Here is an 18,501-nt window from a genome sequence, read left to right on the forward strand (position 1 = left end):
GAAGTGATTCTCTTGCCTTATCATCCCACGTAAGTCATCTGCACATATCCTTTCGTAAGTGTTAATCATTCCTTTGCAAGCATGGAGGCTAATTTGAGGTGTACTTAATTTGCGCAGCGGGGGGGGGGGGGGGGGGCGTCCTCATTGTTCGGTCCCCGGAATACTCCCATGTGATGTACTTGGACTCATTGAAGAACCTCAGGAAAAAGGATTACAAGCACATAAAGAGTGTTCTCGATAGTGCCATGTTAACCTTCAGCGTGTCTGGTGGATATATCAAGGTGAAAAAGTACAGGAATCGCGGGCTGGCTTTCGGTCATAAGACCGACTTTTGCTGCATCCAGCAACCACACACCAGTATGGCTGATGGATTCTACCTCATGCATCACCTGCTCGATTACAGAAGGGATAATCAACACCTTCGCGTAAAAGCAAGATGGGCCAATCACGCGGGAAGATGTCCGAGCACTGCTACTCGCTCAGCATCTGGACCTGAAGCCTTTCAAGAAGCTCGGGTGCTTCCTTCCTAACTATGAAGATTGGACCGCCGACATGGAGGACTGATTGTTGATGATAATGTGTCACTACTGTCTTTCTATGGCAAAACATTGAATTTATGCACGGTGAAACTATCTGATGTAACTAATTCGTGGTCCTGAACTAGCGTAGATTGCTCTAGTTAATTAGTTTGGGTATGAGGAACTTCGTCATTTATGTTTACTATTGTTTGATTGTATTTTGCTAATTATGCCTCCTTGTTTTCTTAAGTACATTATGTTGCATATTATCGTTCAATTCATCAACTCCACGATGCAGGTACATAGATCAGAGATGGCGAAGGGCTACTATGCCATGTATGTTGGGAGGGTTCCAGGAGTCTACGACCACTGGCCAGCCGCTCAGGCCCAGGTGCACAGGTACCCGGGTGCTAGCCACAGAGGGTTCGACAGCAGAGCCGAAGCGGAAAGTAGTTACTTGAGGTGAACACTCCAGCATGAGCAGGGGCGGGACCGCCGGTACTACATAGTCGCGCTCTTGCTCATGTTGATCGCTCTTCTCTTCTACATCATGGTTTAGATAGAGATAATGAAACTTGTGTGTGTGCCATGACCATGCAGTTGCACTTATTCGAGGCATGACATGATCGCACTTGTGTATCGCTATTTTCGAGATTTGATGATATTTGTGTTGAATGATGATGATGGTATGATGAGACTACTGTATGTCTATGATATGATGAGAATAGTGTATGTTTAGTATGATCTGATGAAACTATTGTATAGAGCCTGTATAAATACAACAGAAATACGTAGGGGGTGAGGGTCGGCGAAAGCAGGAACATTAGCAGTAGCGCTGGAAAGCACCTAGCAGTAGCGCTGGCTTAGCAGCAGCGCTTCATATGGAAAAGCGCTACTGATAACTATCAGTAGCGCTGGTCCAGGAAGCGCTACTGCTAACAATACTTAGTAGTAGCTCTGCCTACACCAGCGCTACTGCTACAACTTAGCTGTAGCGCGCTACTGCTATGCATATTTCAAGCGCTACTACTAGGGTTTCCCTAGTAGTGTAATAGCCACCCATTTACGGATGACGTTTAACAAACCCCAAAGTTCATGAAGCAAGTATGAAGAAACTCGATACTCTCATGGTCTAAGGAATTATGCAAACATTAACCATCTCTGTGTTATTAACCATAAACTTCTGACAAATGAATCTCATAGCATAACATCAATTTGGGTCGATTCAACACAAGTGTTCTACCAACATCGTGCCCTCAAAATTGCCAGCATAGACATGCCCATGATCAGGAAAACAGGATCATCGCAATACATGAGCTAGTCTTAGAGGCAAGACTAGGAATACATTTTACCGTTTAGTATACCACACGTGCACATGAGTTTCCCTTTGAGCCTCGTGGATATTGCAGACTCGAGAATCATTGCAGTTATAGAATGGAACATAAACATGATTATGAACTTGGAGATAAATAATATCATTTATTATTGCCTCTAGGGCATATCTCCTACAGACTCCCACTTGCACTAGAGTCAATAATCTAGTTAATGCTAATGCACTTTACACCTATGGCATACTGGTGTAAAAAATGCTTCGCATGTGGTATAGCTTGATGCCCATCAGATCTCACAACTTCAGGTCCATGTGTATCTCTGCATATCCTCGCGTTTTCACGCTTTCACAAAATTCATATTTTGTGCGGACTTGGCTTTGTATATATCTGAATCATTGGTCGAAACCTGATTCCTCAGACTGAGTTATGGAGCAACTATCTGCAATAGTGTCCCATTGACCAAAGCCTTCTTGGAACCATACTAAGTTCATGAATGAACTATATGATTCAACATTTTTGTCTTTATCACTTCTAAAGCGGCAACATACTTCGCCTATGTTATAGAATTCGCCACAGTAACTTGTTTGGAACAATTTCCAACTAACCGCACCACCATATTGTGTGTTACACAAAACCCTCAATTTAAATCGAAAATCACATGGAGAAATGATGAAGATTGTATCGATGTAACCTTTTACAACGAACTCTTCATGATCTCCACTTGCGAGAAAACATGTCATCAGTGCTACTTTAGTACTCAATTATCTTTTTTCACAGTTGCCCCATGATCAGTACTTTTGATCACTTTGGTATTTATACTCGCAACAGCTTGGGACTATTGGACATATCTGGTTGTTTTACATACCATGGAATACATGATTAATCCAAACACATGAGTGTGTGGAATCTCCATCATGTATTTTGCTCATCACTGTTTTGGGACACTGATTCTTGCAAAAACTCTTTCCATGTGACTTCGGCAAGAATCACTCCTTGTCGTTCTTAGTGCTAAACGGTTTTAGCATCTTGTCAATATGTATTTTTGCTCAGCCCCATTAGGTAAATCTATCTCCATAGATAATTATGCCTAATATCAAGGCTATTTAGCCCAAGCACTTCATTGGAAAACTATTTTCAAACGAAGTCCTAATTCGTGTCAAGAAATTTATTTCCAATTAACAATGTGTCAAGCACACAAGGTTTTCAGAAATATTATTATGCTCCCACTTAATTTCTTGAAACCACAAGCATCTTCGTTACCCATTGATGAAGTCAAACCCCTTTGACCATTCCATCAAAAACGAAGATTCCAACTCCATTTTGCTCTCTTATGTCCATTGCTAGAACTCTGAAGTTTGCATACTTACTAGCATACTCTGGACTGACAAAGTACTTTGGATTGTATCACATACAAGTCATAGGTTGTATTTCCATTTCATGGAAATTCTTTTGTCATCCATGTTTCATATCTCATGTTTGAAATATGTATTAATTGCTAGTTTAACCCGAACCAAATTTAAGCATTTCTACGGTGAGATAATCTCATTGTAGTCAACTCCTTGAACTTGTTCTTGCAACAAGTCGAGCTTAATGGATAAAACATTTTTATCCGTATCAGTTTATAGTCCCATTATAATCCGTTAGACTCTAGGTCTTTCGGAGGGTTTATCAAGATTTTAATCTTGGGTCATTTATGGAAACTATCTCGGATTATATTGGCATTTAGCCAATTCCGGAGTCAGGGCCCATCAACGCTTCCTTGTGTATCGTAGGTATACTGTTGTCTAATAACAATATCTCGTTTGTGCACCTGAGAGGTTTGCACGAGCTTTGCCTACGTTGTTCAGCTGCAAGTTCGAACGAAGTCCATACATCTCATGTAGAGGCTTCCGCATCAGTCGCAGTAGGAAACTCTGGAATTAGTTCCAAGGTTCCTTTCCTTTGACCTGATGAAGAAGATACTTGTTATCTCGTCGAGTTGCACTGTCCTCCCACTCACCTTTTGTAAGAACTATTCTCTATAAAAGCATACCGTTTTGTGGCAAAATCCTTTGCCTCGGTATAGTGGTGGGGGAATACCCAATGACTTGGGATAACTTACAAAGTAGCACTTGTCTGATTTTGAATAGGCATGTAACCTTTTACACAAGCCCCATATTCCAAATGTTAAGAAAAGATATATCATGGTTGGGCGTACCATACCATGGCGTCATTTCAACAGACCTGATGGAGCTCTTTTCAGTGTAAAAGCCGCAGCCTCTAAAGCATTACTCTTTAAAATGTGATAATGGAAAATTTATTTATGTCATCTTTGATCTTACCATGTCGTAAATGGTTTGATTACATCTTCACAGACATTCCACTCATCGTGGTGTTCCGTGAGGTGTAAGTTATGAAACTCTTTTCACAACTCATCAGAAATTCGCTAAACTTGTAACTCAGATATTCCTTTCTGCAATCAAATTGTAGAAACATAATTTCCTTATTACAATAACTTCTACTTCATTTTTGAAAACCTTCCAAATGATTTCAAAAGATCCAGACTTACGTCTCATCAAGCAAATATCCATATATCTACTTGAGTCATTTCTGAAGGTATATAAATCCACTACTTGCAACAACATTTATTGAACTACACACATCAAAATGTATGATCACCAACAAGTTTGTTGCTCATTCCTTATGGCATGTGAATGGTATTTCAGTCACTTCACTTTTCGGAGGAAAGTTGCAAGTGTCACATGATTGAAAATCAAACGACTTCAAAATCCATCATAATGGAATTTTTACATGCGGGTTTCTCCAATGTGACCAAATGCAATGTCACACATGTGTGGTATTCTCATAGTCTTGCGACATTTAGCATCAGTGTTAGGGATGTATCAATTTACCATCAATATTCATAACATACATCCCATCTTGGATGGAAGCATGGCCCTTCATGTTAGTCATAATACTGAACAACAATTGTTCTTTTATGAACAACCCTTTTGCAATAAACATTGTGCAATGGGCTAGAGTGTAAGAAACTCTAAAATGAATTATGAAAGTAAACACAGAGGTAATATATTAATATCATTATTCATAACATACATCTCATTCATAATGAAAGTATGGCCCTTACGTTTATTCATAATACTGAACATCAAAAGTTCTCTTATGAAAAACCTTCTTGCAAGATACCTTATGCAAAGGGCTAGAGTGTGAGAAACTATAAAATGAATTATGAAAGAAAATACATAGGTAATACACTGATGGAAGGTATAGTAACTTTTACTATGTTCCCAGCACATATTAAAACCTCATTCCTGGCTAGTCTTTTTAGGCGGTAGTAGTTCTTGCATGGATTCGCAACAGAATGCAATCGAGCGGGTATCTTTGTGATCAACTCACAATACCCAAGAATTAGTGATTAACAAGTTTAATCATAATTCCCAAGAACTATTTCTTCTTACCAGCCTTCTATACATCAATAACTCGCATGACATTCATACATAAGCCGGATATTCCAGTCATCTTTCTTTCTGCCTTTATACTTCTAACAGTTTAACTTTTAGTATTTATCCTACTCGCAAAAGAAGCACCCAACTTAAGAGTGGCGTTAACCCCGGACTTCCTAGGCGTGTAAGTCATACTAACACCCTTTGGACACTTCCTTTCTCTTTAAGTTGTTGTTTTATTCACCTTTCATTATATGACAGGCGTTCTTCTAGATCCCTCTCTTATCAGTCTAATGAATAGTAAACACTTTACTAATAATTTGCAATCAAACATTGCTTTGGATATTTCATATCTTTCAGCCTTTGTTTGTATCTGAAAATTAATTTTCATCTCCATGAATATCACATAACTATCCCAAACTTTCCAAGTTCGAGTTTCATGGAAGCAAACATATTGCACTTGACCGCAACGGAATTCTAGCTTTTGGATCGAAGGACGAGAGTCTCATTATCCGTTGCATTTAGCGGGAGTATACGGAAAGCATGCGATAGAACAAAGTCCTTCTCGGCAATTTTGAGGACAATCCTCACATTACGTTACCAATTGTAAAATTTTAACCAGATATTTAACGGCTATTCAATTTTAACAGGGAAGGTGGAAACGCGAGCCATTATTCTACAACTATTTTGTAAGAAACACTTAGACAATGTTCATAATTAATTGCACTGAGAATTAAACATGTTAATTCAACAGTGCGCTCCCACTCAAATCAATATCTCTCATAATTAATTTTGAGTGATACAAGATCCAGACTTCTATTCATCGCCATTGAATCATCATCTCATAACGGGAATTTTAATCGGTAGGCCAACTTGCCGATCACATCTCTATGTGACTCTTGCTCATCTTTCAATGCGTGTGTTCCGAGCTCAGGACAATCCTGCCATGAACGTCAAGACAACCAAGTGATCTTGCTGCGAGGTCTGACCTCACCCGCCTCACACTTCTCTAATCGTTCGTACCCATGGATCCATGGCGCACCCCGAAAAGATAGGTGCCGTGACGGTGCTACACTTGGGAGAACACTAACTACTTGATATTTAAGTGAGAGATCACCCTAATAAAAAGCGACTACTGTGCAATCAAAAAGGGTGCACCAAAAGGGATAAACATCTCAGGCAATTCATAATAGCATGATATGCTATAGCCCTTTCTGACGGAGAAGTCTTGTATTTCTTTGTCTCCGGCATTTGCGTCGGTGTTCACCTTCACGAAGATTGCCACCACCTTGTCGATGCACCAGATAATATTGCTATCTCTATAGCTAATAAAATAAGTGCATTACTTAAGGTTGACACGCAAGTCATTAAAGTGACAATCATATGGCTCCAGCCATCATGCCGAATCATGACATGCAGGTCATGTTAATCAATTTACATCATATAGTCATTTCATACATAATCAAATTATTATAAGCACTACTATACCACATCACATGCACATGCAAAACCCTCCTGCAAAACCAAGTTAGACGCCTCTAATCGATTCATGCAAAAACTTGTTTTTCGTGGCTTCTAAGGTTTCGAAACAAACCGAAGCTACCAACGTCCATCATCAAGTATGATAGTTCATGTCGCTAGATTAACTTTGTGGGTTGTATGGAGCACGAGAGAATAAAATCTCGAACCCCATACTAAACTTCGTCATACGCATGACCCCCGTGCAGATCATATCTGCATTGCCCTTTTGTCTGCGAAATTTCATCTTTCTTTCTAACTATGGTGGATTTCAACGAACTGTTAGCACTTCGTTGATCAATCAGGATTGCGGATTGCCAGAACATTGAAAATCCACCACGACGTTATCAAGATCAGAAATATGCAAATTCCAGGGAAGCAACAAGAACATCGGGTAACAGATTTCATCTGCTACCCGCACAAATAATTTTTAGTAATAGAACTCATCTACTACAAATTATATTGTGCAACACCCATACATCTCTATGTATTCTAGATCGCAACCTGCATCTAGACATAGCACGGCTCATGATGCAACTGTAGGGTAACGTAGCAGAAAACAAAAAATTCCGACTTACGCCCCAGCCCAGGACCACTATGGAGACTGCATACAAGGTTTGATCTTTTCGTTACCGACTTGTAGCGCAGCGGGAAGTAGAGTCGATGACGATCGGCGGTGCAGATCCCCGCAGCTAGGATTTACAACCTCCCAACCGCGAGGATGTATACCCTCATCTGTCCCTCAGACAGCCCTCCGGGAGGTGGTCGAACAGTCCCCCGGACGGTGTCGCGGACAGCCCTTCTGGAGGACCTTCGAAACTCGGACGGTCACTCAGACAGCCCTTCGGGAGGACCTTTGAAACTCAGACGGTCACACGGACAGCACTTAGGGAGGCACTCTCGAACTAAGAACGAAACTACGATCTCTCTACAGAGTTGCACACATACGGTGTCATCTATCTGGCAGGGCTTCGCCGTCCAGAACTAGTTCCCACCGGAACCCAGACAGCCTTTCGGTTCTACGAAACTATTTCGCGGGGAGGGAGAGAGAAGCCAGATCATTGCAATGGCACTTGTATGTGAGAAAGAGTGAGTGTGGAGAGTGCCTCTCCACCTCTATTTATAGGAAAACCCAGGGGGTAGGGAGCACATGAAAAACCCAAAATGCCCACACTTTGTCACACGTAAAGGGCATAAAGGGCATAAAGGGATGACAAGTGGAGCCCCATGGAGGAGCTGCACCCTCCAACGTCCCACCTTCACGGGGCCCCCCAAAGGGGGTTCCTTGATCCCCAAGTCCTTCTAGAAGCCTTTTAGGAAAAGCCCCAAAAGGTGGCTTTCCATAAATATCCCAAAAAGCACTTTCACTATTCACGACAACATTTTTCAGCATCCGTTCGAACTGAAAATATTTATGTGGGCTTAAAACATTTCCACTACCCACTAAAATAATTTTCAACGCATTCCGAAACAATTCTGGATTAGTGATTTTCATCTGCGAAAAGCATCTGAAGTGGTTCACGCAGCTCCGGAGCATTTCCACCTTTTATCCCGGAAAATTCCAGAAAGTTTCCAGAATGACTCTGGCACCCTCCAAGAATTATCAGGCATGAGCCGAAATCAATTTGACTTAATAGTATATCCCGAAACAACTTTTCGGTTTCACCAAAACTCATCCGATGACCTCTCTCTGTGGAACTTTTCCGCTGTCCGAAACTTTTTCGGTGATTTTCTCTCAGACTCCCTGTCTAGTATTCAGCAGATAGATGACCCTGAAGCTTGTGATCCTATAGGTTCGGTGAAGTATAGACATGACCCGGAACCCCTTCCGATCAATGATCAACATCGGAGCCGTGGACACCCATATTGACCCTATACCCACACGAATAAATATTCGAGTGAACCTCCAGTTGTAGTGAGCTATTCCTGTTTCTTCGCGATATGTCACAAACATCCGAGGTGAGATTTATTGCATCCCCGTGGACGAACAATTTGTCCACCATGCAAGTTACCTCGTTACCGGTTTTGTTCTCTTTTCTCGTTTCCGTGTTCCGGCATCCCAGTGATCAAATCACACTGTGTCTGGCCAGACGAGGTTGAATACCGTAACACCGAGAGGGCCCGTGAATATCTCTCCATTGTCGAAGGAGCAAATCCCAATCTTGAGCTATCAAGTTAGTTGACACACTTTTCCATGAACTCGTAAGCCGCCGTAATAGCCACCCATTTACGGATGACGTTTAACAAACCCCAATGTTCATGAAGCAAGTATGAAGAAACTCCATACTCTCATGGTCTAAGGAATTATGCAAACATTCACCATCTCTGTGCTATTAACCATAAACTTATGACGAATGAATCTCATAGCATAACATCAATTTGGGTCGATTCAACACAAGTGTTCTTCCAACATCGTGCCCTCAAAATTGCCAGCATGGACATGCCCATGATCAGGAAAACAGGATCATCATGCAATACATGAGCCAGTCTTAGAGGCAAGACTAGGAATACATTTTACCGTTTAGTATACCACACGTGCACATGGGTTTCCCTCTGAGCCTCGTGGATATTGCAGACTCGAGAATCATTGCAGTTATAGCATGAAACATAAACATAATTATGAACTTGGAGATAAATAATATCATTTATTATTGCCTCTAGGGCATATCTCCTACACGATCAACCTGAACAACGAGGTTCGAGTTCCTTCAAGCAACCGAAGAACCAGCAAGAACAAAGGTGAATTGCAATCTGAAATTGCGAATAAAAAATTGAGTACACGAACTAGATGAAAAGTTGAGGTTCACTGTGGATCTGACAAGGCGGTAGTCCTACATGTTTCGTAAATGCGAAGAGTAGCGATGGCTAAACAATAAAATAAAACCCGAGTCTAAACCCTAACTTAAACTAACTATTTATTAAAGCAGATGCCGCCTGGGGCTGATCCACGGGGCACCGGTCCGTACGGTGACCGAGTGATGCACGTAGGAAGTAGTCAAATCGTGTTGGCCCACCATGGCCCAAAACGTGGTGTCCCGCCTTGTGGGTTGCGGGCCGGGCTAAATATTTAGGTATTGTCCTGCCGGGAGAATGGGCCTTTCTCTTCTTTTTCACACGTGCGATTGTTGTGTAACATCTTCTTAAGTAATGATTTTCTCACTTGTCAAAAGAAAAAAAACTTGCCGCTACAGTTCAGTTAAAATGACTGATGTGTTGTGCAAAGCGGCCACTTTCAAGACAGCCATTTTTTTCATTTTCAAGACAATCTTCCGAAGGTGCTCATAGAGATAGGGCGTGTGTGTGCGTTTATAAGGGTGAGTGTATACACGTACATATGAGCGCTTACGTCTGTACTGATGTTAAAAAAAAACAGCCATTTTTTTTCACTTCACATGTCGACGCGGTCCTCCTCCGGCCCGAAGTAGTTGCATTTCGTGGCGAAGCTCGCCAATCCAAGCACGGCACAAGGATCCTCACCTATCCATGCGCAGCTCTATCCACAAGCATTGCTGCTTTTGTCGCCGTGGCGTCCACGAGTCACGCTTGGCCGCCGCGCGAGGCACCGACCAGCCCACGTGTTCGCCGCCCGTACCACGGCGCCAACAGCCAGCGCTCGCCCGATCCAATCCAACGCCCACAGGCGACACGCGTCGCCCTCCGCGGCGCAGCACGCAAGCAGTGCACGCACTCGAACTTCGCGAGTCTTCCTCCCGATCCATGCATCATCGATCCAATCCATCCAATCCAACGCGTACCTATAAAAGCAAGCCCGCCCGAACCACCACTCCCACAGTCTTCCTCAGCCACTGTTAATTTCTGCAGCCGGAGATAATACTACAAGCCAAGCTTGCTACATCAGAGACCGATCGTGCCGAGCGGAGCGATGGAGAAGCTGACGCCGAGCAACGCAAAGAAGGCGATGGAGGACAGGGAGGAGAAGCCCAAGGTGCCGTCGACCGACCCGGACGACAGCCTCGACGACCTCGCCGCCGGGCAGCGGCAGCCGCAGCTGCAGCGGGAGCAGCAGCACCAGGCGCCCAACATCTCGGAGATGAAGCCGATGACGCGGGAGGCGTACGGCGGCGGGATGTACGCGGCGGAGGAGGGCCGGAGGGAGCCCGGGAGGCCGCGCGCCAGCGCCACGCAGAGCGCCGACGGGCCGGAGCAGCCCGTGGCCAGGCCCAGGCACCCCCCGCCGCCGTCCACCGGCGACCGCGACCTCGACATCACCGGCATGTCCTACATCCAGTAGGCGGTAGTAGCTAGCTTCTCTTCCTCCTTTTGCGTGTCCGTGTGTTTGGACGGTGTGGCGCGGGTAGTAGTTGTGCTTTGTATACGTGCGTGCGCCTGCTAGAGCTGCCGTTCTTCGTTGTGTTCTCCTTTGTGCATGACTGACGAATAAAAATAAAATGTGAGCGCAAATTTTCTTGCCCTTGGGCCGTTCTGACAGAGTATGGCAACTAGCCGGTATAGTATGAAAAGTCATGGTACGAAGGAAATGAACCTCGCTGCCGCTAAAGAAACAGACACCCTGTACAAAATATGACGCGCCTGAAGAATATCAAACACCGTGTCCAGGTGATGAAAAAACGCCGATGTAAAAACTGCCGAGTAGGACACTCAAGGCAAAAAACACTGCTTCGACAGGTCAAATGTAATGGTGGTGCAAATTTTGTTGGACGCCTATAACATTCGGAATTTGACGATGGCAATTCAAACTTTTTTTGCCACTTTATATTTGTTCACCATGGCAAAATTTATTAGTTCAAAAAATTGTTTACCATCCTCGCATCAACTAAAATTGTCATGGTCAAATCTTCATTTCCAAATTTTGTTAGTCAGCCTCAAAATTTGGCTTCAACTGCTGAAGCAAAACCAAAACGTAGTTGCAGTCCACGCAAAACCAAAATGCAGTTGCAGTGTCTACATGCTGCCGCAAAACCAAAACACAGCCGCACGAAAGTCAATTGCTGCGCGGAAAATTTCTTGCCACCGATGCCGATTTTGGCTGGAGCTCGCCGCCGCCACTAGTCCGTCGTCCATCCCCAGCCCAATCATCACCCCGTCGCCCATTCCTACCACTCCGAACGTCTACTCTATTTCTAATCTGTGCCATCCAAAATAGCTACCGCCCCTCCTAGCTACCGCCCCTCCCCGACCATCGTTCGCATTGTTGAGCCGCCTCTCTCACCACCGGGTTGGCTGGACCGGCGACGGAGGCTCTGCTGAAGAACCACAACTTCCCAGCAGTAGCATAAGACCACCATCGCATTCATAGTTGCCCAACTTCCTTCAAGGCCCTGGCGTGCTACAGTGGTCAGATTCATCTTCACGCCATTAGGTGTACGACAAAAATCCGCCATGGTATGAAAAATTCTATCTTCGTTTTTATGCCATATAGTAGTGGACTGTGGCGAACGGTGTGGTGTTATGTAGATGAGTTTGTACTCGTGTTCTCCATGGGGTCAATCCTCCTTCGAGGAGGAATAATTTTTTTTTTGAAACAGAGGCAAAAGCTTTGCCTCATCCATTAAATAAGAGAGAATAGAGTTAGTTACAAATAACCCGAGCACACGGCATGCGGATTACTCGCGCAATAACAAAGACCCTAGTTTTATAGCACCGGCGATGATCCAAAGGTTAGCCTCGGTGGCGATGGAGGAAAGCAGCACTGTCGGAGGGGCAAACTACTCGTGCGTCTCGCTCATTCCAAATTGTCCATGAAACAAGCATGGTGAGGGATTCCTTGGCTTGTTTGTGCGGATAGCCGTCGTCGCAAGTACTTGCCCACCAAGATTGGACCGAGTCGAACAAGGGCCAGGTGGAAATGACGAAATCGGGGCATGGTACTTGTCAATGACCAAGGACCAAAGCCTTCTAGAGAAGCGGCATTTGAAGAATAGGTGACTCCCACTCTCTTGTTCCCTCTTGCAAAGGGGGAAAAGATCACAGTTTGGCCACCCACGCTTTGCCAATCTATCCGTGGTCCAAATCCTGTCTTGGAGAGCCAACCAAGCAAAAAACTTGACTTTTGGGGGAGCCCAAATTTTCCAAACCATCTTGTCCATGGGGGAGAGAACCAATCCTAAAAATTGCGCCTTATATGCCGAGGCCGCCGAGTAATGCCCCGAGACCGAGTGCTTCCAAAGGATGTCATCCTCGGAGAGTTCGTCAAGATGGACCTCATGAAGGAGCATCCAGTGTGAAGAATTGCGTGACATGCTCAGCAGAGATAGAGGTGGATGGATTGATCTTGAGGATCCATGCGTTGTGCTTGAGGGCCTCCCACACCTTCCAATTCTTACGCATGGAAGCTTCATGTCTGAGCGGGGCAATATCTTTAGGCTTGCGCCCAAGGAGCCAAGGGGAGTCCCAGAAGGGGGTCTTCGTGCCGTTACCAACGGAGATGGTCACTACTAGGGAAAAGCCTAGCAGCAGCACGGGTTCTAGGTATAGCAGTAGCGCAGGGACCCGCGCTACTGATAAGGCGCTACAGCTAACCTGTAGCAGCAGCGCGTGTACGCCCGCGCTACTGCTATACAAGTGTAGCAGCAGCATGCTGTATGGAAGCTCGCTACTGCTAATAGCTCTAGCGCGCTTTGCTGGGCCGCGCTACTGCTACTGGCACACTGCTGCTAACTTTTCTCCACTCGCTACTGCTAATTTTATTAATTTTTTTTTCTGCATATTTGTTTTGTATTTGAACAGACTTTATACAATAATCGTTAGCACATATAAATGTCATCATCATACACATACAAATGGCTGCGAGACCACAAATGTAATCATAGCATATACATACAAATAGTCTCATCATAATCATCATCCAACACAAAGTGGTCTCTCGTCATCATCTCGAAAATAGCGATACATGCAAGTCTCGAATACTTGCAACTACAACGTCATCCATCTAAACAATGATAAACGCGAGAAGTGCTATCACTATGAGTGATAGCGGAACTATGCAGTACATGAGGCGGCGGTTATGAGGCCTCTCTCGCACTAGCGTGTACCTCAAGTAACTAGCTTGTGCTTCTTGTCTGCTTTTGAAGCCTTTATGGCTGGCGCCCGAGACCCCCTCCACTTGCGCCTGACACTCATACCACTCGTCATACACTCCCAGAACCTTCCCTTCGTACACGACATAGCACTCCTTCGCCATCAAGAATCTAGGTACCTGTTAGAGATGCATCTTCATCAAGAGAATGCACGATCATATCCAAAAAAATATACTAGAGCAACACAAAAAAGAAAGGGTTAGCAACTAGATGCAACATATAGTACGCAAAGTAATTAACTAGAGGTACGCATGTCATCGTACCCAAACTAACAAAGTAGCGTTACGCAAGTTCGACCGGGACCGTGGACATCACAAAGTTTAATCGCTACATAAAGTATACAAGTTCAACCGACACATATCATCATCATCGGCATCGTAAATCACTAGAAGTTCCATCCTTCCATATCACAAGGATGGACCCTATCTTCTTGAACGGCGTGAGGTCATGACGTTGCATGCCTATGCGAGTCCGGACGTCAGCTCGCGACATAGGGCCGTGGTGGAACATCCCCTTCTCATCGACGACTTCTTTCATGATGATCGTCGCAATGTCCCTTTGGATGCGAAAGAAGTCATCTCTAAGTTTATAATCCGCTTCTCCATGAGATTCTACCCACTTGCGGATATGATCATCGTTTCTGGTTGTCATACGAAGCTTTTGGTGATCCGTGTTGAACTCAATCATGAGACGGAGGAGGTAGAATCCATCTTTCTTGCTTGGTTTTGGGACATGGATGCAACAGAAGTTAGTTTTATGCGAGAAACCTAACTTCTTGTTCCTTTTTTCCTGATCTGCAGGTGGCCACCCCTAATGCCGAAGCCTTGGAGAGCATCATCTAGAATATTCATTATATGGGTGTAGTCCTTCTTCTCGTAGTCTCTGGTAGGGTCGAAATACATGGCGTGGGAGACTCGCGGGTAAAGAACGATAAGGACGGCGCGCCCGTTGCTGCGGGGAAAAGACACCTCAAATTATTCTCCATATGAGCGAGAAGGAATGATTGAAATCTACGAAAGGGTTGTCCGGAACTGACTTACTTTGGATGATAAGGCAGGAGGACAATTTCCCGGTCCTTATTCTGTACCATGAAGTTTTGGAGGTACTCCCTAGCAGTTTCACGCTCAAAGTCGCCGAGACTCAAGAAAGACAGATTTGCATGTAGTACAGATCCGCCACACAGTGCGTTATGTTGACTAGAGGGGGGGTGAATAGGCGATTTTTATGAATTCTTCACTGAGGAATTTGCGGGTGAGGAAATTCCTTAGCGAAGAACTACTTGCAGCGGAATAAGTACTCAAAAGTAAACATAGCAGAACACAAGCATGGTCATCATGATGAAATGAAGACAAGCACAGAGTACAGAAAGGGTAAACACAGGATAGCACATGATGAAGACAAACAGACTGAAGAAATTGAACTGAGGAAATAGAGAAAGTCTTCAGTCAAAGTCTTCAAACAGATCTGAACAAGCACACAACACAGTTATGAGGAAATGAAAGACTTGAGGAAATGGAACCAGTAAGCTTGGTGAAGACAATGATTTGGTAGACCAGTTCCAACTGCTGTCTCAGTTGTACATCTGGTTGGAGCGGCTAGGTATTTAAACCTGAGGACACACAGTCCTCACCGTATTCTCCTTGAACTAAGGTCACACAGACCTCGCCCAATCACTCGTGGTAAGTCTTCAGGTGACTTCCGAACCTTCACAAACTCGGTCACTCGGCGATCCACAATTTCCTCTTGGATGCTCTAGACCATGACGCCTAACCGTCTGGAAGAAGCACAGTCTTCAAAGGTAACAAGCGTCGGATCCACGCAGGATCAATCTCTTCAGTGATGCTCAATCACTTTGGGTTTGTAGGTGTTTGGGTTTGGGTTTTCTTCACTTGATGATTTTCGCTCAAAGTCCTCGGAGGATGGGATGCTCTCAAATGACAAGTGTCAGTTTCTCTCGGAGCAGCCAACCAGCTAGTGGTTGTAGGGGGCGGCTATTTATAGCCTAGGGAGCAGCCCGACATGATAAGACATAAATGCCCTTCAATGATATGACCGTTAGGTGGGTAGATATTTTGGGACAGCTGGCGCATAGCACAGCAACGGTCGGATATTTGAGTATCAAATTCCTCAGGGCTATCATGTTCCTCACTATGTAGGCAATCCGCACTGGCGAATTCCTAACTCCTCAGTCAGAACAAATTCCTCAGAGACCAGAAGAACTTAGTCTCTGTCACTGAAGAATATGACTGAACTGTATGAGATTTCCAATGGGTTCACTCGAAGGGATTGGTAGGTGTAGGATTTTGAGTTGAGCATCACATGGAAATTTTTCCTTAGTATTTCCTCGACCCCCTTTAACAGTACGGTGTTTCCTATGACTCAAGAAAGAGAAAATGAAACTACGAAAACAAATGTCTTTACGCTTCATGTTCCTCGAATGAATACCAAGTCTTCAAGGTCACACCAATTTCTTCACTTTCAAAGTCTTCAGAAAGTCTTCAGAAATCCAAAGTCTTCAGATGAATAACTTCATTTTTAGGGGTCGACTTTCTCTGTAAATATCAAACTCCTCATAGACTTATAGACCTGTGTACACTCATAAACTCATTAGTCTCTTAACCTATAAGTCTTCAATACACCAAAATCACTAAGGGGCACTAGATGCACTTACAATCTCCCCCCTTTTGGTGATTGATGACAATATAGGTTAAGTTTTCAACGGGGATAAACATATGAAGTGTAAAAACTGATATTGAGGAATTTGATTGCAAGATATAGAAGAACTCCCCCCCTGAAGATGTGCATAGTGAGGAATTTGCTTTTGAATCAATGCACACTTGAAGAGTTGAATCATGGAGATCTCCCCCTATATCTTGTAATTCATACACGCATTTGACATATAATATGAAGAATTTGAAATGCATGATGAAATATGGTGACTGATGTAATTTAGCATGCATGCATTAACATTAGAGAGGAATAAGCATGCAGAAAATCACAGCAAAAGTATCAGGCCACCATAGAGTTTAAGTTTACAACTTGATCAAGCAAAGTCATCAGAAGAACAAGAGTTGTAACTTAGCAAAAAACGCCCATATAAGATAGACCCGCTTGAAGACTAACTCAAATTTCTCCTTTGTCATCGAATGACCAAAAGGGTCGAAAATGAGAACTAACGCCCCTGAAGAATATCATGTTGATGGAGGAGCGCCAGCGTTGTTGGGGTCGTTTGTCATAGTAGGGCCTGCCGCAGTGTCTTCCAAGTCTTCATGCTTGTCGGTTTCGCGCGATGAAGAATATGAGCTGGCCACCAAGGAAGGAACCTTGACCTTCTTGTATTTCTTCGATCGAGGAGCAGACCAGTCAAAATCTTCCTTGAGACCCATGTTCTTCAGATCTTCTTCACCATATACATGTGATAGAATAGCCCAGGTGCGACCAAAGACTTCATGGAGGTAGTAATGGTTTTTCTTCACTGCATTGTGTCTAGCAGTCTTGTTGTGAAGAATTGAACCAAAATGACGCTTGACCCATTTATGGTTTCGATCCACCTTCTGGTGAAGACTAAGCAGAAGCTCACGGTCAGTCATCACACGAGGAGCAGTGGCTTGAGGATTTGACTTGGATGCATGGGCAGCAGAATCATGAGTGGCAGAGTCATCATTGGTGGAATAAGATGCAGCTTTGCAAAACTGACCATCCAATGGACGAATGCCTTCATCAATAACAGCTGGTGCCTTGCCCTTTTCATCAGCTGAGGAATAGGTCCGCTCGAGGACTTCAATCGGGGGCAAGTAGCTGAGGTGATTCTGAAAATCAGCCTTATAGTTGAGTGAAGACCTTGTTCTGAGGAATCTCATAATCCACGGTGCATAAGGCTTCAGCTCAAACAGAGAAAGTGCAACATTTGCCAGAGTCCTCATGAAGAAATCATGATAGTTGACGGGTATGCCATGAATGATGTTGAATACCAGATTCTTCATGATGCCAACAATTTCCTCATCAGATGAATCGTGGCATTTGATTGGACTCATAGTCTTCGTCAGAATGCGATAGACTGTCCTTGGTACATACTGTAATTCCTTCACGAGGAATTTTTTCCTTGAGGCTTGACCAGGTTTCAATGGCTTCATCAGCACTTGCGTATAGTGATCTGTAAGCTTAGGCTCTTGGTACATGCAACGAGCTCCTTCAGGTGGAGGATTGATGGGCAGGGCGTGAAGTAATTCAGAGGCCGGTGCTTTGTAGTGAGTGTTTTCGGTCATCCAGTCCAAAACCCAGGAGTTCACATCGTCAGCATTTCCTGTGATGTGCAGTGTTGCGTAGAATTGAAGAATGAGTTCTTCATTCCAATCAACTATGTCTGTGCAAAAGTTGAGGAGGCCTGTGTCATGAAGCACACTGAGGATAGGTGTGAAGCATGGCAGTGGTTCCATGTCCACATGAGGAATATGCTCATGGTCGAAGACTTTGTCCTTGTTGAAAAGTAGTGAAGAATAGAAGTTGGCATGGCTGGCAGTCCAGAAGCGCTTCCTTCTAAGACGAGCAGAATCATAGGGATTGTAGTCTGTGAAGAACACGTGCTCGCCGAAGAAATCATCAGCCTTGAATTTCTACTTCTTTGAGAATGGAACCT

The 18,501-nt window shown here is 44.1% G+C and overlaps 1 protein-coding gene across 1 annotated transcript; it reads left to right on the forward strand.

Annotated features, from left to right (window-relative positions):
• Positions 1-10,586: 10,586 nt before the first annotated feature.
• LOC109769545 (uncharacterized) lies at positions 10,587-11,241 on the forward strand. The gene has a single exon (XM_020343962.4). The coding sequence runs from the start codon at positions 10,691-10,693 to the stop codon at positions 11,057-11,059; it is 369 nt and encodes a 122-aa protein (XP_020199551.1). The 5' UTR covers positions 10,587-10,690; the 3' UTR covers positions 11,060-11,241.
• The last annotated feature ends 7,260 nt before the right edge of the window (positions 11,242-18,501 follow it).

Source organism: Aegilops tauschii, chromosome 4 (assembly GCF_002575655.3).
Source record: "Aegilops tauschii subsp. strangulata cultivar AL8/78 chromosome 4, Aet v6.0, whole genome shotgun sequence".
In the NCBI taxonomy this organism is placed as follows: Eukaryota; Viridiplantae; Streptophyta; class Magnoliopsida; order Poales; family Poaceae; genus Aegilops; species Aegilops tauschii.